Source organism: Phoca vitulina, unplaced genomic scaffold, assembly GCF_004348235.1.
Source record: "Phoca vitulina isolate PV1807 unplaced genomic scaffold, GSC_HSeal_1.0 scaffold29, whole genome shotgun sequence".
Classification (NCBI taxonomy): Eukaryota; Metazoa; Chordata; class Mammalia; order Carnivora; family Phocidae; genus Phoca; species Phoca vitulina.
The window spans coordinates 19,565,228-19,588,495 of record NW_022589732.1 but is presented as its reverse complement, the minus strand read 5'-3'; the positions used below and the strand labels follow the sequence as shown (position 1 = coordinate 19,588,495).

Sequence of the window (23,268 nt, the reverse complement as noted above, 5' to 3'; positions counted from 1 at the left end):
CCTTCACACAAATCATAAATTTTAATCCTACCATGAAAATCATTCACCAGTTTTTCTTTGTTGACAAGCATCTTCTTAAAGCCACATTGTTGGTTAATATAAGCTATTTCATTTTCATATTCTGAACATATCTGGTTGTGAGAGCATAGCTTTTGTATTTGTTCTTCAAAAGTCATCCTTCTTATTTTCTTTCCAAAGATAGAAAAGGGGTATTTATTTCCCCATAGGATATTATTCCACCTTTTGAAAAATACTTACAATATACAGAAATATAAGAATGACATCAATCAGTACTAATTACCCAAAAGAATATTTTTACTAGAAGATGTTATTCTGTCACTGGGAAAAACTTTAATTTATGGACTTTATGATTTTCATGGTTATAACGGTATCTCAGAAGGATCTAAGATGAAGTTCTGAAGTATCCTGTTTGGGATCACAAATGCTTAGAGCATCAGTTAATTTTGGCTGATAATCAAGACAATAAAATATGCATGAGTGGGCTTAAATGCTTCTGGATAGCGATGATCATTTGAAAGTTCTTTGAAGATTTCATTTCATCTAAGAGGTAAGAAAAAGACTGTAATTGACTTCGAGCAAAATGTCCATGGACAGGGGAATTAGACTTCCTTTATCAGTAAGCGTGAGGCAACACAGCCTAGCAGTCAAGTGTGTGAGCTCCTGACAGACCCGAATGCCACCTCCCATGACACCCTCCCTTTGAGCTTTACTGTCATTGGAGCTGTTTTAAAATACCTGTTGTCAGTGACACAGGCACACTCTAGGACATGTGTAAACACTCTAGGCCAGACTGGAAAGTTCACCTAAAGTCAAGACTTGAACACATGATGAGATGGATGTGTTTTCACTGTCTAATACAAAAAAAAAAAAAGATAAATCAAGAGGAAAAAGTCTTTTGGTTACTTATTTGAAATCCTTATGAGTTTATTTTATCCTATCAGTAGTTCAAATGCTTACATGATTAAGGGGTTTTCATAGCTACCAGAACAGAACCTCGGCTGGAGAGTCCGTCCCCCAAGATACCTCCTTCCACAGCCCCTCCAATCTTGGTTTAATTCACATAGTTACCATCTTCAGGTCAGGGCCCTAGCTGGCCATTTTCTCAGTTTGTAGCTTTGAGAGAAGCGTCATGAGAATCATCCACCTTTTGATAACTTAAGAAGGAGATTTGGACAAAACCTCAATGAGATACCACCTCACACCAGTCAGAATGGCCAAAATTAACAAGTCAGGAAATGACAGATGTTGGCGGGGATGCGGAGAAAGGGGAACCCTCCTACACTGTTGGTGGGAATGCAAGCTGGTGCAGCCACTCTGGAAAACAGTATGGAGGTTCCTCAAAAAGTTGAAAATAGAGCTACCATATGATCCAGCAATTGCACTCCTGGGTATTTACCCCAAAGATACAAAAGTAGGGACCCGAAAGGCTACATGCACCCCGATGTTTATAGCAGCAATGTCCACAATAGCCAAACTGTGGAAAGAGCCAAGATGTCCATCAACAGATGAATGGATAAAGAAGAAGTGGTATATATATACAATGGAATATTACGCAGCCATCAAAAGGAATGAGATCTTGCCATTTGCAACAACGTGGATGGAACTGGAGGGTATTATGCTGAGCGAAATAAGTCAAACAGAGAAAGACATGTATCACATGACCTCACTGATATGAGGAATTCTTAATCTCAGGAAACAAACTGAGGGTTGCTGGAGTGGGGGGTGGGGTGGGAGGGATGGGGTGACTGGGTGATGGACACTGGGGAGGGTATGTGTTCTGGTAAGCGCTGTGAATTGTGCAAGACTGTTGAATCTCAGATCTGTACCTCTGAAACAAATAATGCAATATATGTTAAGAAAGAAAAAAAGAAGAAGAAGAATGTAGCAGGAGGGGAAGAATGAAGGGGGGGAAATCGGAGGGGGAGAAGAACCATGAGAGACGATGGACTCTGAGAAACAAACTGAGGGTTCTAGAGGGGAGGGGGTTGGGAGGATGGGTTAGCCTGGTGATGGGTATTGAGGAGGGCACGTTCTGCATGGAGCACTGGGTGTTATGCACAAACAATGAATCATGGAACACTATATCTAAAACTAATGATGTAATGTATGGGGATTAACATAACAATAAAAAAATTAAAAAAAAAAATTAAAAAAAAAAAAGAAGGAGATTTGGAGCCAGGATGCATTTGAGGAGCAATTTCATGCTGAAAAGCCTAGGAATTTATTTCTTGGGGAGTTTCGACACAGAAGTCAGTCTGGCCAGAAGACTCTCGAGAAGGAATCTACTGAGGCATTCCTGGAATCATATTGGAAGTACCTGGCAGAGATTCCTGCTTCAAGGCATCCTTCTCAAGGGGTTTTGTGTTCTCTTGTATGAATGCAGTCTTCTTTGTGGAACTAGCTAGAGATACCAGGGGCTAAACAAAACAAAAAAGCAAAAGTCATTAGCAGAGACTGAAACACACTCAGTATGCCAAGAACACAACACTGCCATTTTTGTGCCCAAGACTAATAACAAAATTGTAACAGATCTGCTCTAGCAAAGTATAAAGCAAATCAAGGATTAAGGATCAAGATGATTCACCAATAATTCTACTGCCTGCCAGAACAGAACTCAACACCATCTAAAGGAAAGCTACATAATCTAGACTCCCTACAAAGTATCATCTACAATGTTTGGCACACAAGTAATAATTACTAGACATGCGAAACATATTCTAGAAAAAAAGTATTTAATAGAGACCCCAAAATGACAATGATCATGGAATCAGCAGACAAGGACTTAAAACAGCTATGACAAATATTTTCAAACATTTAAAGGAGAAAAAATGGGCATAATGAGTGAAAAGTTAGGGTAGATAAGCAGAGAAAATGGAAATTATAGAAAGAAACCAGATAGAAATTATAGAATTGAAAAGTACAATATCTAAAATGAAAAAGTTCACTGACTCCCTAACTAGCATGCTGGGCATTGTAGGAGAGGAGGTCAGTAAACTTGAAGGCAGATCAATAGAAATGATCCTAACTAAAACAGAGAAAAACGATTGAAAAAATAAATTCAGTCTCAGTGAGCTATAAGAGGATATCCCATAGTCTACATCTATGTGATTGCAGTCCCTGGTTAGGGAGGAATCTCTGGAGCTTAAGCTCTCCCAGCCACTTCTACTTCCATTTTGTGCACTGTCCAGTGGATACTATGTACAATGGATCCTGTGGGGCACTGCAGAGAGGTCTATGAAATATTTGTCCATGTGATCTGTAAGACCCTTCTAACTATATGCAGCAAATCTATGTATCGACCCCATAAAAATGTATTTATAAAAATTTGTATGGCTACATCTTTATAAAACAAAGGGACTGTTTTCAAACTTAGAATCATGGCTGACTTACTCAAAACTGCCTCAGCTTAATAAAGAGAAACCAATACAAAGGCAACTTTTGCTAGCTTTCTTCTAGGTCTGACTCAAACGTTATCTCCTCTTCTTGAGTGCTATAATTGGATGTGATTTCTACCACACATAGTGCAGTTTCTACTCCTCTTTTTGACACATCCACTGGGGTACTGAAAGGCTTTCTAAGGTATATGCAAGCAATGATGGTTTTAAGATATGAAGGGAAATTTTGCAAAGATTTGCATATGTGCATAAAAACCCATCAGCAGGCTGGCTGAAATCTTATGCAACCCATCCTGGGCCTATTTGAGACCAGGTTTCATAGCACTAGTGACTCAAAATCTGAAAATGACCAGGAGCAAGGAACAGTTTGCAATTTGCCTTGAGCCAAGGAGAAATGAAAACTTAGAATCTCATCTTATTTGAGGGATCTTCACTTCTTTGCCCTCTACCCAGTTCTTTCCATTTTTATTATGAGAGTAGCTCTCCCTGGTAAGTTTGTTTTAAGATCCCTGTTGGACCTCTCTGTTTCCTTCTAACAAAGGGCATCAACTTCCATAATCACAATTTGTGGATGAGTTCTTTCTTAAAAGTGAGAACTTGTTCTTAGTCCAGGCATCCTGCTGGCTCTCATTCCCAACTTCCCTGACAATGGCCTTTGTCTCACACTTGGCGAAAGAACAGCATACCTTTTACTCATCTAAATCTTGCAAAGGAATATTGCTACAGGGTGTAAAACCTCCAGGGTGCAACTCAGTGGGACAATTCCAAACATTAATGTGAGCAAAGGTTTCTTTAATAAAGGCATCATGAAACCAGGGTGGAGTTTTGGAAGTCTTTCCCTGACTTATATATATTGATATTTCTGTTAACAGGGAAGCATGGTGTTAGGAAGGGGCAACAAGGAGATGACAACTTCCGCGTCCTGACCTCCCCTTTATCGTCTTCCGGCACCTGTTCAAAGAATGAACTATTCCTGAGTGAGAATTCCCTTAGACTAGTGACAAACAGTAGTATGAAACTACCTTTCTTTTGACTTAATTTACCCATAAAACATCCAGACTTGGAGAATAAATGTATGAATTATTGAGGAGAGTCGAGCATATTAGCGTGAGTATACATAAGCTAAGTGGTTTCATGTCTCTTCATCAGAGGCGGCTTTGGAAACTAGCAAAAGCTAGTGAATTGTACGAAACTGCACTGAAGATTTTAATGCATAGGATATAGTGATAGTTGGAAAAATGTCAGATATCAAGCCCCGTGAATCGATTCCCTGTCTGGTATCATGCACTTCGTAGAAAGCACAACATCGGTATGAGGTGCTTTTCAGAAGATGGTGGCAAAAGTCATGGGAGATAAAAGATACGCTTGTCAGGCTAATGAACACACAGCTGTTTCCAACTACAAGAAGGTAATAATTTACAGCCAGTATTACAGCATCACAGAGAAGACACGATCTGTGGCTTGATACATAAATAAATAGCACACAGTAACTAAAACACTGAGGTATATAGTAGATAATAAAATAATATACCTGAATTATACACTGATAACCATATTTGTTTTCTGAAATACTGAATAAGTTTTGAAAAGGGTTCAAAGGATCTTCTAAGGAAATATATTCGTTCCAAGTGACTTATGAGTTTTTAAAAATCTGATTTTTTAAAACGAGTAACATCTAAGGTATTTCCTGAAATCTAAAATGGAATTGCCTTTCGACATTTCCTTTTTTCCTTGATCAGGATTGTCAATAAGATTGGTGGACATATAAACATAAGAAGACGGAGAGAAGCAAGCTCTGGGAGCCTCAGTCCGCTGGGTGCTGCAGCCTCGCTGGCCTGTGGATTTCCTGGTATCCCGCTCTGGGCTGTGCACCTACCCGCTGCTGGGTTCCTCCCTCCCTACCTTGTGGCACTTTGCATACTGCTGTTGAATCTGACACTCTTCTTGCTTCAGCATTTCTGTCATTTTGGTTTCTTTGAGGCTATTGTCGTGTTCTTCCTTCAGCTGGATCATCTCTTGGCTCTCCTGAGGTGAGAGGGGAGCTGAGTCAGGTCGACCCCTGGGAAGCCTGTACAAATGGGCTTGCTCTCACTGGCACAGACCACAGGCCTGGGGCCCTGTTTGCTCCTGTGACCAGCTTTTGCCTGCTAGTAGCTCCAAAGCCACCAATCCCTCAACTCCTCTGAGTTGGAGTCCTTCTTCAGCCCCCAGACTCCCCACTCTTCAGGAATATCTGGGCCTAAGGGATCTCGCAAGTCGAACAAACCAAGAAACTTTCTGGGCTAGCTCTGGAATCTTGCTTTGGATTTCAAATTACCGTGAGAAAGCTGGAAAGCCCTCCCCAAGATGGCTCTGAGCACATACACACCTCTTCTTTTGCTTTAGTGGTTTTTCTGTAATGATAAAGCCAGTGAGCCAGGTACTCGACGGGGTCACTGGGCCGAACTTTCACCACCTCTGCCAGTGCCTGGCTCAGGCAATTGCCAAAGCACCTCTTCAGGAAGTCCGTTTCCATCCTGGGGGCCTGGCAAACAGCACAGCGGGGTCACACTACTTTATAAATCGAATCTGATTTTTAAAATAGACACATTCTAGTCAATTCGGATTCATTTCAGGATACATATGAGATACTTCTGGATGCCACCCTTCCCAAAAGAAACAGTAAATATATACTTGCCAATTGCTCTTACATTTAAATGGACTTTTTTTTTTTTAAAGCTCTCCGACTGTCTTAGGTCAGATAATAAATAGGTCCTGGGGGTCATGAGGCCGGAGGGGAGCTTGATATAGTTGTGGTTAGGGGTGGCTAAGGTCTCCACTTGCCCACACATCTCTAGGGAGGAAATAATTTCGCAGGCAGGAGGTCCCAAGAGGGGCTCTAAGGACCCAGCAAGCTGTGCTATTGTGAAGTTGGAAGGTACAGTCATCTGTGACATAGATAAGAGAGTCTTAGTTATTTCAGAAGGGGCCACGGAGCAGCCCTGGGGAGCAGAGGGAGGGAGAATGGCAGGCACTGTAGCTACCCGTGCTCATGAGCTCTCCCAGTGCGTAACACACTATTCTACTCTAGTGCTCAAGCAAGAAACTCCTTGAGGTTGAGCTGATGCCCCGGCATTTACTATTAATCAGATTTCCAGAGCTGGAGGCAATGTAGCCTGAGTCAGACCGTAAGTTAGGGGTGGCCGTGTAGAGCCGCGGTCTGAACACAGACTCCGGGAACAGACAGACCAAGTTCCGGTCCTGGTGCTGCCGCTTAGAGCTGTGTGATCTTCAACAAGTCATCCGGTCTCTCTGAGCCTTGGTTTTCTCATCTGTAGAACAAAATAATAAAGATATGGGCCTCATAATTGTGGGGATTAGAAGAGATAACAAATACATGTAAAGCACTTAGCCTGGCACATGGTGTTGAATAAATATATACATATATATTTTAGATTTTTTACTTATTTGAGAGAGAGAGAGAGAGAGAGAGTGTGTGAGAGAGAGCACGAGCACAGGGGAGGGGCAGAGGGAGAGGAAGAAGGCTCTCCACTAAGCAGAGAGCCCGATGCAGGGCTTGATGTGGGGCTCCATCCCAGGACCCTGGGATCATGAGCTGAGCCGAAGGCAGACTCTTAACCGATTGAGCCACCCAGGTGCCCTGGTACGTGTTTAATAAATATTAGCTATTATAGTGGAAGACTGTGACATACAATGGACTAACACCTATTTCTGACCACCTCCATATTTCTGAAGTTTACACATTTTAAGTCCAAAAGAGTTAATAATAAAGTGAATGATAAAGGCTCGGTTCCAGTCTTAACATTTTCTGGAGGTGTTTTTCAGTTTAAGGAAGGAAAGATACATAGATATGTATATAGAAAAAAGTTATATATTTCCAAGCTCTTTTCATTGCAAAAGCCTAGAGGCAAAAACACTTAAGTAGCAATGAGCACACTGAGCATAGGGAACTTGCTTTGAAATAGCCTTCACCACTTAAGAGCAATCAGGGTTCCTTGGAGAAATGCTGAATTCTAAGGTTGGGGCAGGAAAGGTCCAAGAAGCCTGGAGCATTTTCTTGTCCCACAAAGTAGAAAAATGCTAGAAAATAAGTGGTTAAGGACACAGGAGCCAGCAGATTGGGCGGCTACTCGCCCAATCTAGCGCAATTAGACCATTGAAATAAGTATTGGCTATAATGGATTATAACTAATTGGGGAAAATAAAAAATCTGTGAATCAATATAAGAAAAAATTGGTAAGTGAGTGAATGGGAGAGAAGGCAAGTTCTTAAGGTAGAATGTCAACTAATAAACATGGGAAGAACAATGGAGTTTAAAAAAAAAAATCAACATTTTGTAACCATCATAGCATAACTGCATCAACCCAGAATCAACAGTGAGTTCCAAAACTCAATGAATATTTGATAGAGAATAGGATATTCATATAGCCTCAAAGTTTCTCCCCACAAATTATGTATTAATTCCAAAAGGAAATACAGGAACTTCACAGTGGTGAGACCCACCCGATACAACCTTTTTTTTTTTTTTTTTAAGATTTTATTTATTTATTTGACAGAGACAGAGATAGCGAGAGCAGGAACACAAGCAGCGGGAGTGGGAGAGGGAGAAGCAGGCTTCCCGCCGAGCAGGGAGCCCGATGTGGGACTCGATCCCAGGACCCTGGGATCATGACCTGAGCCTAAGGCAAATGCCTAATGACTGAGCCACCCAGGCGCCCCCACCCGATACAACCTTAATCAAGCGATCTAAGGAAACATCACTAAGAAAGCGACAAAGTGACATCATGTGTCTCCTGATGGGATGCACTTCTTAGGGGGATGAAATATATTTCTGTGGATTCTTGCCCAAATGCAAAACTGGAATCTAACTGAGGAAATACGAACAAAGCCAAATTGAGACAGTCTGGAACTGGCCTGTACTCTTACAAATGTCAAGATCGTGAAAGACAAAAAAAGAGGAGGAACCATTCCAGATCAAAGGAGCCTAAACAGGCCTAACAAATGCATGGAACACATGATTCTGGATTGAGTCTGAACTAGAAAAAAGAATTTTATAAAGTGTTGTTGGGGAAACTGAATGTGAATTGTACGTGACATAATAGAAGTGTATCAAGGTTGGGGCACCTGGTGGCTCAGTCAGTCAAGTGTCTGACTCTTGATTTTGGCTCAGGTCATGATCTCAGGGTCGTGAGATTGAGCCCCACTTCAGACTCTGTGCTGAGTGTGAAGTCCTCTGTGCTGAGTGTGAAGTCTGCTTAGGATTCTATCTCTCTTCCTCTGCCCCTCTCCCTGCTTGCCCTCATGTCCTTTCCCCCACCCTCCCCGCCCCCCAAAAAAGTGTATCAAGGTTAAATATCCTGGTTTGGGTCACTGAAATATGAGTAAGAAAATGTAATTTTTCTTTGGAAATACACAGTGTGGTTGGACTGAGTAATGGCTTCCCAAAGTGTCTGAATACCTGGAACCTATGAAATCTGTTACCTTGTCTGGCAAAAGGGACTTTGCAGATGTGATGAAGGATTTTTATATGGGAAGATGATACTGGATTATCCTTGGAGGCACACTGTAATCCCAAGGGTCTTTATAATCGGGACACAGTAAGGTCAGACAGGGAACAAGGAGATGTGATGGTGGAAGTTGAGAGAGAAAAGGTGATGTGATTCAGGGCCTTGAGCCAAGGATTGTGGGTACCCTGTGAAGCTGGAAAAGGCAAGGACATGGATTCTCCCCTAGAGCCTGTGGAAGGAACCAGCCCTGCTGACACTTTGGTTTTAGCCCTGTAAGACTCATTTTTGATTCTGGCTTCAAAAACTGCCAAGAGAATAAATGCGTGTTTAAAGCCACTAAATTTGGGGGGCACCTGGGTGGCTCAGTTGGTTAAGTGTCTGCCTTCGGCTCAGGTCATGATCTCAGGGTCCTGGGATCGAGCCCCCTTTCACTCCAAGTTTGGTCCATGATCTGCAGCATTGCATCACCCGGAGGCTTGTCAAAATGCAGATTCTCAGGTCCCACCCCATACCTACATATTCAGATTCTGCATTCTAACAAAATCCCTGGGTGATTCAGTTACAGATCTACAGATCACCAACTCTGCATTCCGGAAAAGCTCTCCACTTCCCAACCCTCGAATGCCTGCTTCTCTGTGTAGGTATGGCAAACGCTTTCTGGAGTAAGCCTCTGCTCTAAATTGCACGTTTTCAACAATGGTCTCAATGAAATAGGGGACCTGACAGTTACTAAAACTTGATGCAAAGACAGTAGAGACAGAATAACAGAGCCACAGTGTGAGGCCAGGAGAGGGAGGGGGCCAAAGGGATGCCTTTTACAGTCCTCTCTCCACAAACACCAGGCACACTTACCAAGGCGGACGGAGGGGCCTATTCTTCCCAGAGCTCCTCTGGGAGTCAGCTTAACACTGCCCCTCCTTGTTCATGGCCTTGCAACTCGGTAGGCAAGGCAACAAGCATAGAGATGGTCTTTGTTCACACTATATCCCCAGTGCTAGGCACACAGTAGTTGCTCAGGACATATTTTTTTACTTAATCCAGTGAAGGCTCTTGCTAACCCAGGCAAGAGCCCAAGCTCCCGTCCATCTGTCAGTGCCCGCTCTGGTACTTACTGTCTCAACCAAAGTTTAAGGAGGCTTCTCCTGCCCAGCATTGCCCAACATAAATTAAAACAGAACGTGGGAAATGCTAGCAGAGTGCTGTACACAAAACACTAGGTCAGGGAAGACTGCAGTGGCTCTGGCTTGGTGGAGGTTGGACAGCTTCCCGGAGGTGGGGGCGCCTGAGCTGGTTCTGAAAGGAACCAAGCGGAGGTCACCAGCAATCTCAAAGGTGCGAAGCCGTGAAAATCCCGGGCCGTCGAACTCCGGGGATCGTCTCCTCCGGCCGGGGGCTGTGGGGGTTTCCCGCCCTGGGTGAGCAGGTGGCCCCCCTGCGGCTCCTCCCCTCGAGCCCGCCGCCCCTCTGTCTCTCCCAGTGCGCGCCGGCCTCCCAGCCGGCTCGACTCTTCTTCTCGGCCGCCCCCTCCTCCCAGCCTCCAGGTGGCGAGTCTCTGCTCACCCACCGCGGCGCTCCCTCCTCTGTGGGGCGCCCCCGCCACACCTCGCGCGCGCCGTCTGCCCGCGACTGTCGCGCCCCCTCCTCTCCGCCGCGCGTTCTCCACCCCTCACCCCCTCCCGGCGCCCCACCCCGCGCTCACCCCTCCGCGCGCCCCTGCCCTTGTGCAGTGCGCCGTCTCGGGTTCTGAGGCGCGCGCGCTCGTTGCCTAGCGACGGGACGCGACTCGCGGGGCGAGGGTAGGCGCATGCGTCGGGTGTGCGCATCCAGAGCGCTGGCGTCCTTCGCCCAGGCAGGTACTTGGCGGGGCTCCCGCCGGGGCGGCGGTTTGAGCCGTTGGACCTTGGGAGCGGTGTGGGGCTCAGGCTTCTCCGGACGGAGAGAGGTTTTAGTGCAGCGCCTGGGGAGCGCCTCCTCCCCCCCCCCCCCACCCCTTCTCCTCCGCTGGCCTCGCCGCTCCGGATCGAGGGGACGGGGAAGGCGGGAGTCCCTTCGGTAGACCCAGGATAGGAAAATGAACCCAAGCGCCCCCAATCGAGGGTTGCCAGATAAAACACGGGACACCCAGTTCACTGTGAATTTCAGATAAACAACGAATGATTTTGTATTATACTACACTGTACTAACACGTCCTTCCTTCTTTCTCTGAAATTTATGTTGAACTGGGCATCCCGTATTTTTATGTGCTACGTCTGGCAATCCCGAATCCCGAATCCCCTCTTTTCCCACTAGGCTGGCGGGCTTTCTCCTAGGCATGGGTAAAGGACCTCTTTCTATTTCTTGTGACAACCTCTCCAGGCTTGAGGTAGCTGTTTCTCTGGGAAAGGGCTTTCTTATATTGAGCCGAGATGCCTGTTGGTGTATATGAAAATTAACATTCCTTACAACAACCTGTGAGATGGGTATTACCTCCATTTCATGGACAGGAAACATGAGAAGTCAAGTAACGAGCTTACCTGGGTTCGTCTAATCTATGCATAGATCTGAGACAGACCCTCGATCGGATCGGATGCTACTCTCAGGCCAGAGGTTTCTCCCTTGGGGACATGGTCCCTTTCCCCTGTATTATCTTTCTGGAACAGCAGCAGGAAACCTGTTTTACGTTTCAGATGACATTGAGATATCACTGCAGTTATTTTTGTCTTGAGAGTATATCCTATTGAAGAAGCACAGTGTAGATACTGTGTCTCAAACTCGTTTGTAATACTCTAATCCTTCTCTCTGTATGGTTAGACACCAATGCCAGCTTGAAAGGAAATTCACTTCATTCGTGCCAGTTTGTAGAGTTTAAGTTTTTATGACTACATTTATGTACACACATACACATTCCTTTCCCCACTGCTGTTAATACAAAAGGTGGCATACTATCTACAATTTCTGCATCTTGCTTTTTTTTCACTTCACCCTGTGTCCTAGAGATCACTCCCTGTTTTAGAGATCTTCTTCATGTCTTTTATATAATATACATGCACAGTAATCCATTGTGTGGCTGTATCTCATCAGTCCCTTAAGGATGAACTTTTGGATGGGGTTCCAGTTTGACTATTTTAAGTAACGGTGCAAAATAACTATGTGCATATATCATCACTCTGTATTTTTGCAAGTTAACATGTGAGAAGTGAGATCGATGGTTCAAAGGGTAAATACCTATGTAATTTTCTAGATACTGCCAAATTCCTCTCTGTGGGGGCTATACCAATTTATATGCTCACCACCATCAAGTGAGAGAGAGCACTATTGGGGTTTATGAACCTCAGGAGGTTGTTGTTTCTGAAATTTTATGCAGAATGTTCAGTGCATTTATTTGTATAGGGACAGGACTAGACATGCTGGCATTCTATTCCTTCATATTCAGCTCATGCCTGACCTATAGTAGGTACTCAGTATATATTTGTTGAATAATGAATACATTTCATTAGATTCTTAGAAATGACTGGATACCATAAGGGTAATTTGAGGGTGATCAGTTTTTTCAAAGCACCCTAAGTACAGTGGTTGCTACATTTCCCCTTCCTTTCTTCCTGCCTTCCTTCCTTCCTTCCTTCTTTACTTCCTTCAAATCTGGTCTAAGATTATTCCTGTCCATCTTCATAACTGAATATACTGGAACATTACTGGGAGAGTGGAGAAACTCACTCACTTGCCTCCATGGGAAGCCAGTGTGCCCACCCTGTGATTAAAACACACTCCTTGAGGAGCTGGAGGAACTTGTCTTGGGAGGACAGATGTGTGTGTACACAGATGATTCTCAGGTTGGATGACAGGTGCTGTGTGAGTTGCTTGGAGAAGGAGGATTTCCTTTGCATTGCTTGGGAAGGCTCAGGGAATGAGAGATGACCTACATTTTGCAGATGAGGAGATAAATCTAAGCTGGGAGATAGTGAGGAATAATTATGTGCAAAAGTCTTGGAGATGGAAGTGTGCAAGGTATGACTGGCAGAATGGCAGAATGTTCAGTGTAGTTAGAGCCCAGGATATGCTGGAGGCAGAAGAGATGTCTGGAGGTGAGCCCGAGAAGAAATTGGGGCCAAAGTGTGAGGAGCTTCATATGCTATTCTTTGATGGTTGAATTTTTTTTTTTTTTTTATCCTTTGTCCTTGGAGATTCATGGACTTTTGTGGTTTTTTGAGGTGGAGTATTGTGATGTTTTCTAAAACTGACCCTCGTGGCTTGGGAGGAACATCTGAATCATTAAGATAATGACTCTGGAATCACGAGTTGGATATGCATCCCATGTTCACCATGTTGACTTATAAGCTCTTTGTGCCTGGGCTTCCTCATCTACACAGCAGGGGTAATGACAGTGATTTATTACCCACGTTGTGAGGATCGAGTGAGACCTGCACTGCTTGGCATGTAGCCATCTCACAATAATGACGGTATCCCTTTTTCTGACTCTTTTCTTTTTCATTGTTTTTTGTTTGTTTAGTTCCTGTATCATTTATTTCTGCTCTAATCTTTGTTATTTCCTTCCCTTTGCTGGTTCGGGGTTTTGTTTGTTGTTCTTTTCTGACTCTTGGCCTTGAGAGCCATCAGGATTTTGAAAGTACATCTTAGTGGTAGCTGTTGTGACATCTGTGGAGTCTTTTTGGAAACTGTTAGAAGCTTCATGGAGCCAGCCTTGCTTGTGTCATGCCTGATGGGAGGGTGCCCATGACAGGGTGCAATGCTTTGTTGGCCTCATTGGACTCTACTTTTATTGTGCTTTATTGAACATTCCCTGCATTAATGCAAAAACATTTACCTTTTAGAAGTCAGAGGTGAGAAATGGAGTCGATATATCTTCAAAAGTGCCTTGGGACATGTCTAACTCAAGGTCTTGCAGAAGTGGCAAGAATTCGCCCAGCGGATCCAATAGAATATTTAGCATTGTGGATTTACAAATATAAGGAAAATGTGACCATGGAGCAACTGGTAAGTAGGGATCTTGTTTTAGAAAATTAGAAGCATAGGGGCGCCTGGGTGGCTCAGCCGTTAAGCGTCTGCCTTCGGCTCAGGTCATGATCCCAGGGTCCTGGGATTGAGCCCCGCATCGGGCTCCCTGCTCCGCGGGAAGCCTGCTTCTCCCTCTCCCCACTCTCCCTGCTTGTGTTCCCTCTCTCGCTTTGTTTCTCTCTGTTAAATAAATAAATAAAATCTTAAAAAAAAAAAAAGAAAAGAAAATTAGAAGCGTAAAATAATTGTTCCCATTTGTCTGCTTTTTTAAAAAGTTCAATGTTATTTCTATTATAAAAGTAGTACGTTTATTATGAAAAACTTGGACAATATGAAAAAACAGAAAGAAGAAAAAAATACTTCACAGAAGACCTCTTTTTAGATTTTTAGGTATTTTCTTCAAACCTTTTTCTATACATTTGTAGACTTTTTTTTTTGCACAATTGTGATCATACCCAGGGTATAATTTTAATTTTATGCTCTTTGTTCAAATAAAACACACATTTCCCCAAATTATTACACATTTTCTAAATGGGGTAGAGTAAAATTTGCTTCCCCTTTCCCTCTTGTTGGTGATTAACATGTTTTCAAGATTGTTTTTATTATAAAATTGTTCTATCAAATTAGTCACGTGACATTGTTTTTAAACACTGCTAGAGACAGAAGGAAATGATCGACTTGGAGCATGAGAGAGAACTAGCTGTGATAGAGCAGGAAATGATGGAGAGGCTCAAAGCAGAGGAGCTCCTGTTCCAGCAGGTGAGACAAGCACGGGAGTTCAGGGGTGACTGGAGTTAGCGGTGTCTGCCTCAGTGTGGTGCAACCCAAATGTTGAAAAACTCCCTATCTCTAATGAGTTAGGAATGGCTCTCTTATATCTTCTTGTTTCTGTATTTATGTATCTGTGTCTTCTTTGCTGGAGAAACAGCAGCAGTGGGGTGGAAAGAATACCCAGGGAGTGTGCTCTCATGGAGGCCATGGGGAGAGACCCAAGGAGTCGGCCATGCCTACTGCTGGTTGAGTGAGAGCAAGACGGCAAAGTGCTCATTCAAGACCACTGGTGACCTTGGAGGGAGCAGTGTGCATGGGGTGGGGTGGAACAGGGGAGATGGTGAGTGCAGGTAATGCTTTCAAGGAGATTTTCAGGGAAGGAGGTTGGTATTTTTTGGGGGGGGAGCAGAGGCCAGAGGATGATTGATGTTAAGAGATAGGGAGAGGATGGTCTAGGTACATGTGGATGTATAGGTTTTGTGGCACAAGGTTTAAAACAGTTTCTGTATGACTCTTTCTTCTTTATGAAGTAGGGACCGTGATCATCTTCCAAGAATGAGGTGATAAAGTGGCAGGTATGAGGAGAGCGGGGAGGGTTTGAAATGGTAACTTTGAAGAATGGTAGAGTTGACTGGGAAACTTAGCTTTACTTGGTAGCATTGACTACCCTGTCAGAGTTAGAGACCAGACATTTATAATGTTGCCATTTGGTCTGGTTTTACGATTCTGTGATTTTCTCCACTTAGGCCTAGAGATTTGAGTGACGATGTGGAAGGGGCAGAACTTTTGATTGAAGTAGGTTTGGGGTAGCAAGATTGGGGAGCTGAAGATATTGGTAAGAGAATGGTTTCAGGGATGAGTCATGGATTGTAAACTAGATAGGGAAAGTTCCAGAGTGGCTTTTGGACTAATTTATTTTATGGAGAGCTTCTGAAATTTAAGTTATCCCTTTTGTTCTACCACATAGTACTTAACCCTAGAGTCTCGACTCAAATCTATACACTTGTAAAAGAGAAAGAAGCCTGTTATTTGGGTGTGTGGATAAAAAGGAAAATATAGACATGGCAAATAGCTTCTCTGCCTAACCTCTCGTCCTTGACACTGGGGTAGAACTTTCTAGGCACCCGAGATGGATATGGCTGTTGAAAACTTTACTGCTCCTGAATCTTCATTTTTCAACTGTTTGGTTTATTCTTATGGGGAGGTTGCAGAGTATTGAGTTGGGTGTCAAACAATCATCCAAATAGGTGAGCGTCTGCTGCAGAATTGCCCCAACTTTGAGTGAGAATCTACCCTTCCTCTTATAGCTTCTACAGCTAGTATCTGTCCCCTGTCAGAATGAGGAGAACTCAGCAGTTCTTCCCTGAGACAATTCCATCACAAATGTGGGGGTACTTGACTTTCTTTGGCTTATCTACTTTATCTCACTTAGGTAAAATTTGGCAATAGTAGAAATCAAGCACTTCTCTAGCTGTATTGTGTTGATCAGTATGAAGGGATCCCCTGGGCACTGAACCCTGAGCATTGGGTCCAGAGTGGAAGATGGCAATAACAGTCTGCAGAAGATTTTATGACTCATTAAAGAAACAGTGTAGTGGCCAGAAATAGATGAGAGAAGGAAAAAGGGACCTGTGGAGAGAAGGTCCACTGGAGAAGAGCTTAAGAGAGAGTGAGCCGGAGATGCAAAGAGACAGGTGTTCTGAGCCCACCATTGAGTCAAGTGAGCTGGGGTGTCAGGACTCTGGTCCCCTCCCTGTTGTTCTCACAGTCAGTGCCATTGACTTGAAATTCCTTCAAAGTTTAGGCACTCTCCAGTAAGCCCAGGGCCCTGTGAACAGAGAAGTACTTTGACTGCCATTTTCTACCTAAGAGCTCACTGAGGAAGTAAAAGCTTTTTGGTTTGTTTGTTTGACTTGTTGGAGTATACTTCTAATGGTTTTACTCCTGTGTGAAGAAAGGAATTGAGCTTTGAAATTTTCCTGAAAATGTTAAGAAACTGGTTCTGTTGACCAATGTGGTTGGTATTTAACAACTGCATTTTGCAGTGCTGTTGAGAGATTAGTCATTTCACTTCCTCCACCAGTTTCTGAAAGTGGATCGAATGCTATGTTCTTGCACTTCAACGATCTACCCCATCACTTTTATCCCAGTGTGGATAATACAGGGTTACCAAGAAATTCCCTTTAACAACCTTCTGTAAATAAATAGTAACCACTGTTTATTATCTCTTTATTTATAAAAATATATTATTTTTTAAAAATGCATTTGCAAGACATACTGGGACATGTATGTATTATGGTATATTATGTAGATATAGCAAGAGAGAACAAATTTCCACAAAAGTTTACATCGATGAAATAAAAATTTTTTAAAAATAATAATTGAATACAATTTTCCTTTTAGAATATAGGCTTACTGCTGAGGAGAATTAAATTATTATTTTAGAGATAACATTTCATTTAGTTGGAGTTCAAAACGTTCCCTATCATCAAAATTGATTGAAAACGTTTATCTGTTAATGCTGATCTGTAATGAGATTTTAGTATTTCCTCTTTGAAAATAGCTGAGAGATTAGTCCTGCCAAATGCTGATATCAGTCCATGTGCATATAATTTTGACCACATTTATCTCTTCGAATGCATATGTAGAATTCTATTAGATTTTTATCTTGTTTTGCCTTTTGGCATGTCATTACCTTGTAGATTAATTACTTCCAGTTGAAGGTTGGTAAAAGCTTCTCAATTACCCAGTTAACTGGATTTGGGGATATGGAAATTTCATTTGCACTGAAATCAAGGCCACAAAATACTCTGGGCCTATAGTTTGAGCTCGGGAAATATACCTGCTGCAGATTTGTGTGGGAATGGGGGGGATCTAGTTTCTTGTTTTAGGTTTTGACCACATGGGAAGTGTATAAAGCAGCTTGGCATTGTGATTCAAACATTGGTTGTTGAAATGGCTTTCCCCAGGTGTTAAGTTTTACGTTTAAGTGCTATTTGCCTTGTAAGTTTAGTTTGAATTGACTTAAAAATATTATAAGTCTGCAGCAAAGCTTATTTCCAAAGCCATTTAAGGTTTGATAATAGTGATTGAGAATGATTCTTCTCATTCCGAAAAATTTCAGTCTTGGTCCTGAGCCCCACAATGCACAGTAACACGTCAGCACTGTGAAGCCATGGGCAACCGCTGTGTGCTGGGGTAAGCCAAGATTTATGCAGTTTCTATTTCTGACGAAAATCCACAGAACTGATGATGGTTGCATTCATAAGAATGAATGAAGGACACTGTCGGGACTGCTGGCTCAATAGCACATGATAGATTCAAGCATTTTCTGCAGAGCACCTGCTGTTGAATAATACAATGAATACCCTCAGGCTTTCAACACTGCATTTTCACAAGCTTTGTAAATTTGTCCAACTAAGCCTCTTTCTGTTCCACACACATTTTTTATCACCATTGGTTGTAACACATCTTAGCAGGTTTCACTGCTGGTTGTACTGAATTAATGTTTCTCAACTTCTTTGGAAATATTTCTTGGGGCGCCTTGGTGGTTCAGTCCGACTTTTGATTTCATTCATCTCAGGTCATGATGTCAGGGTTGTGGGATCAAGCCTCGGGTTGGACTCCACTCTGAGCGTGGAGCCAGCTTAAGATTCTCTCCCTCCTTCCCCTCCACAGTGCATGCATGCACTCCCTCTGTTAAAAAAAAAGGAAAGAAAAAAGAAAGAAAGAAGATAAAGAAAGTATCTCTTGCCTGTAGTTGTCCCATGAAGACTATTCATAGAGGCTGATCTTTCAGTCACTTCAAACTCAGCATTAATACCAGTAAACAACAACAACTGAACAGTGTTGGGAACATTTGTCTACCCATCAAGAGCCAAGGAAAATTGCTCAAAATAATTTGCCTTGTTTTTAATTGACTGTTGATGTTGCTCCCAGTGTCATCAACTCTTTGAGCAACTGTTTTTGCCAAAAGGCTAATAATCTTAATTTAAGTTTATTTTTTTCGGGAACACTGAAATCAAACATGTTTTAATTAAATCACCATTGGGAAATGAACTTCTTTGCTTGGCTAACAAATGAGCCACTTGGAAACTTGCTTTCATTGCAGCCTCATTTTTATTTTTAATTTTTGTGAAGAAATTTTACTATGATGAAATAATTCTGTTTAAAATATTCTAATATGTCTGACCTTTGTTTTCATGTGAGTTGAGAATACTGTGATGGTAAGTGTTTAGTCTGGGAATATTGATGTTTATTGCATTCTTTTAGTAAAGTATTCTTGCTTAATAAACACCATACTTTGCCGTTTAATTTGGTAATAAAATACTCTCCACTGTATCTTAAAGGGGCACCATTCAAAGTCCACTTCTTCTCTTGTTATGGCATGATGGGTACACACCAATTTAAAAACTGTCATGGTGTTGGGATACCGTGGCACTCCAAGAACTACTGAGATAAAACAGTGTCACTGTGATTTGTAGCACGCTGAGCAACAAAGTGATGAGAGCACCATCTATGGTCCCTGTTGCAACCACTCAGCTGTACTATTGTGCAAAAACAGTCACAGGCAATAAATAAGCAAATGAACATGATGGTGTTTCAATAAAACTTCATTTATAGGCACTGAAATTTGAATTTTTTATAGTGTCAGGAATACTATTATTCTTTCAATATTTTTCAACCATTTGAAAAAGTAATACCTTTCCTAGCTCATGGGCTGTACAAATACCAGATTGGGTCAGATTTGGCCCACAGAATTTAGTTTGCTGACCCTTATTCTAGTGTGGCATGTATGTTGAGTTGGGACCAGTATATTTTTGATTATCTATAGTTTCACATAATATACTTAAGATTTTCTCATGCACTCTTCTGCAACTAAGGTTTGGCTCTTTGAACACCCATCTATGCTTGAAAGGATTTTATCTAAAAAAAAAAAAAAAGTACTGCAATCTCATTTGTTGCTTCAGGAAGAACAGAGAAAATAACTTGATTTTATACAAATTGTGCTTTGCTACCAATTAGCAGTTAAAGAAGCTTCCTTTTTTATGTTAGACTTCAGGAAATATTTGTAAAAGCTAAAGTATTAGGCTGCTGTGATTATTTATTCTTGTAAGCTTCTGAAATTTAGGTAGGTATAAACTTGATTATCCGGGGACATTTCAGAGTGATTAGAGTTAATTCCTTGCAATTGATCTGACGCTAATATGACTTATTTATTTCTGAATATTCAGCAACAGCTGGAGTTCCAGCTGGAGTTGGAAATGCAAGAGAAAGAGAGACAAAGAATAGAAGAACTACAGACAGCTCAAGAACAATTAGAGACGGTAATTTGAAGTTTTATAAAAAAAAAAAAAGAAAGAAAAAGTCTGTTTTATTTAAAACCTCATAGAACCCTCAAAGTATTTCTTGCAGCTGTTATAACGTGGGATTCAGAGACGTGCCACCCACTAGCTGCGTGGGTGAGACAAGTCTTACAACTTTTTCAACCTCAGTTTGCCTTTTTGAAAAAGAGGGATAACAGTGTAATATATTGCTAACAGTCTCTCACTGGTTTGTTGTAAGGCTCAGCTACAGTCATATGCGTGAAACTGCTCTGCAACCTTCCAGTCCAGGCACAGCTGTTTGTAACTGGGGTAGCAGGTGCGCAAGGTTAAGTTCTTTGCAATAGTGAGGGTATTTGGCTTAACCGGCCGAGCCACCCAGGCGCCCCCCAGCCGGTCGGTCTCTCTTGTTCATATGTGACTCCTCTATTTATTCCATAATTAAGATTAAAAACAGAAGTAGGTTTTATAAAATATGGGTATTCATGGCTTAGACGAGAACATCATTATGTAAAGCACTTTTTTAAAAGTTGGAAGGACGAATTGAATTAAAAAAATGAGATTCTTAAAAAGAGAAATTCAAAGCTGTATACATAGTTTAAAAAAACATGTAGTTAACAAAAACAGGGATGTCGAGCTTATCTTAGTCGGAGTGCGGTAGGGTGTGCTAAGATATACACGCATGCGCACATGCCCATAAATCCATGGAGATATAGACCCCCTTTCTCTTCAGCGAAGATTCAGTGATGTAAAATGAGAGAAGAAAGGTTTCTGTTTTGTCACTTGTCACATTGGCTAATAATTTGGCTTCAGGTTTAACGTTTCAGATCATTTCATTTTTTAAGGCGTTGTGTTTAATTATAAATAAAACATAGCTTTCTATTAGTAGCGAGTGTTAAATGAGACTGCGAGTTGCAGTTTTGTACTAAATGTATCGCATCACCCCTTTAAGAGTGATGACCTATTTGCTGTTAAATTGATCATAGCATTATGTAAAAATAAGACTTCTTGAAAATAAAACATGGAATCAAAACAGAGAGTGTGTTCAAATATTTTTCTTCCTTTTTTATATATTATAGGAGATGAGAATGAATATAGAAAATATAGCTAAGAGTGAAGATAGTTCACATTCAGAGGTGAGAAGGAAAAGTTATTCTGTGTTAAGTGAAATGAATGAGTGTCCTAGAAGGCAAAGCTTAACATTGATGCATTAGTAGCTAAACTTTTTATAAGGAAATTATCAAAATTGATAGTCCAAGTGTGTGTTCTAGTAACAAAAATTCACAAGTACGATGTGCTTTAAAGCAATATCTCAAAGTGGATAAAAATGGGACGTTCGGTTTCTGTTTGTATTTTTAAAAACCAGAATGTCATGAGATATTCATTGACCATATGTTTACTTACAATGATATATCTTAGATTTCTTAATGTACTTTTTAATTAAGTTTTAGCATTTATTTCTAGAATTCTCTATTAACAGGTCGTGGTGCATTCCGTTAACATTGAATTTTGATGTTATAATTCAGACATTTCTTAGCGAAATCAAAAGAAAATTAATGTCTTACTTTTGAACTTGTTTAAAATTAGAAATGAATTTTAACAATTGTAGGATGTAACATCAGACTCAGGCAAAACACTAGCTGAAATTAGTGATCGATATGGGGCACCTAACCTGAGCAGAGTGGAAGAACTTGATGAGCCGATGCTATCTGATGTAAGTATCTTCAAGAAAGTGGTTGGCGAAAAACAGATTTTCTTTTGGACTTTGGGAAAGCCTAGTGCATAGGAGGCCAGGGTTGGTTGGCAAATGGGCCCTTAGTGTCAGAGAAAGAAAATCAGTTCCCTGGGTGCTGACCATCTATTCCTGATGGGCCTTCTGCCCTTTGGTGAACGTGTGCCGCCAGCCACAAGGGTCAGGGTGGGTACATATCTGGCTCCTTGCAAATGTGTCAGCGCTGATAGGAGAGGAGCTGGTCACAGTGTGCCCTTGGGCAGAAGGTGATTTATATATTTTGGGCTTAGGCTTTGAAAATCTCAAAATTTCTTCAAAATATATATTTAAAATCCTTTGGTGAAATACATAATCTTTAAGTTAAATTTCCGGGATGGGGGTGGGACAGCTAATTGGTTCTTGGTGGCAAACACTAGAACCAGATAAGTATCCTAATGAAAGTGCATGCTTTTACAGTATACAAGTACATTTGCTTGATTAATAAACATACAGTGTTTTCTATGTACCAGGCACCGTGCCTGATGCTGTTGTGCATAAAACACATAGTTATTTACCTTGTCTGGGTAAGGGGGGGAGGGGGGGCAGACAATCGGACAAGCAATTAATACTCATTGCTAGACTGATCAAGTGATTTATCAGCCAGAGCAGTAGGTTTTGAGAGTGAACAGGGGAGCTGTTAATAACTAAGCCAGATCTGCGGGTATAGACCAGGACTGTCTGGGCTGAGGGTATATTTAGTGACCTAACCATGTGCACTGACAAAGTGGGGTAGCCAGCCCAGTGGAGGAGCCCTATCAGGGAAGGCTTCCTGTAGGAAGCTGGTGACTGGTTGCTGGGGGTGGGGGTGGGGGGGTCTGAGAGCACAGCCAGTATGAGATCCCCTACCCAGGGCAGAGTGGGGGATGTGAGGCAGCGAGGGAGGGGAGGCCAGGCAGGGGAGGGAGCAGGAACAGGCCATAAAATGCTTGGTAATTTGTGCCCAGATGAGTATGTAGATTTTATCCTAAAGGCAGTGGAGGCTGATGCAATCAGCAATCAGCATTTTAGAAAGGCCAGCACAGAGGGAAGGATGGAGAGAGATGTGAGGACACCGGTTAGGAGGCCAGTGCAGTAATCCAGATTGAGATGGCATTGGCAGCCTGTCTAGAAGGGGGAGCTGAAAGGGCTTGGTGCTAATCAGTGAGTAGAGACGTTTTTATTAAAAGTCGGTGTTTTGGTACCATGCAGGGAGCTAGCGAATAGCAGTGAGCAGAACAGATGGGGTCCCTGCCCTCTGGGGGCTCGGGCTGGGGGACAGGTGCACTGAGAGGAGGGGCCTGGCCTGGATGAGTCTTCCTGAGGAAACAATGCTTGAGGAGTTAGCCTGAGCTAAGCGCAGCAGATGGAAGAGAGCAAGATGCTGTCAAGGAGCTGGCGTAGTTGAGCTCTATGGCGGGGTTGCACGAGCTGGGAGGTTGTGTGACTCGAAGCTGGAGAGGTGGCTATAGGCCACATTACACTGTGCTCTGTATGTCAAGGGCAACAAG

General features: G+C 42.3%; 2 protein-coding genes across 2 annotated transcripts; one reads left to right on the top strand and one right to left on the bottom strand.

Moving 5' to 3' along the window:
- Window positions 1-961: 961 nt before the first annotated feature.
- Window positions 962-10,704, bottom strand: DYDC2 (DPY30 domain containing 2). The gene is made up of 6 exons (XM_032423862.1): window positions 10,623-10,704; window positions 6,645-6,727; window positions 5,785-5,940; window positions 5,319-5,441; window positions 2,339-2,438; window positions 962-1,175 (listed from the first exon to the last, which is right to left on the bottom strand). The coding sequence occupies exons 3-6, from the start codon at window positions 5,929-5,931 to the stop codon at window positions 1,108-1,110; spliced, it is 438 nt and encodes a 145-aa protein (XP_032279753.1). The 5' UTR covers window positions 5,932-5,940; window positions 6,645-6,727; window positions 10,623-10,704; the 3' UTR covers window positions 962-1,107.
- DYDC1 (DPY30 domain containing 1) lies at window positions 10,695-21,949 on the top strand. The gene is made up of 6 exons (XM_032423863.1): window positions 10,695-10,776; window positions 13,732-13,894; window positions 14,573-14,674; window positions 19,921-20,013; window positions 21,090-21,146; window positions 21,620-21,949. Exons 2-6 carry the CDS (start codon window positions 13,748-13,750, stop codon window positions 21,794-21,796), a joined length of 576 nt encoding a protein of 191 aa, XP_032279754.1. The 5' UTR covers window positions 10,695-10,776; window positions 13,732-13,747; the 3' UTR covers window positions 21,797-21,949.
- The last annotated feature ends 1,319 nt before the right edge of the window (window positions 21,950-23,268 follow it).

Coding starts and splice junctions, on each gene's coding strand:
- DYDC1 (XM_032423863.1), top strand. CDS start 13,748: ATGGAGTCGATATATCTTCAAAAGTGCCTTGGGACATGTCTAACTCAA. Junction 14,675..19,920: donor AGGAGCTCCTGTTCCAGCAG/GTGAGACAAGCA, acceptor CTGAATATTCAG/CAACAGCTGGAGTTCCAGCT. Junction 20,014..21,089: donor CTCAAGAACAATTAGAGACG/GTAATTTGAAGT, acceptor TATATATTATAG/GAGATGAGAATGAATATAGA.
- DYDC2 (XM_032423862.1), bottom strand. CDS start 5,931: ATGGAAACGGACTTCCTGAAGAGGTGCTTTGGCAATTGCCTGAGCCAG. Junction 5,442..5,784: donor CCACTAAAGCAAAAGAAGAG/GTGTGTATGTGC, acceptor CTCTCACCTCAG/GAGAGCCAAGAGATGATCCA. Junction 2,439..5,318: donor AGTATGCAAAGTGCCACAAG/GTAGGGAGGGAG, acceptor TGTTTTGTTTAG/CCCCTGGTATCTCTAGCTAG.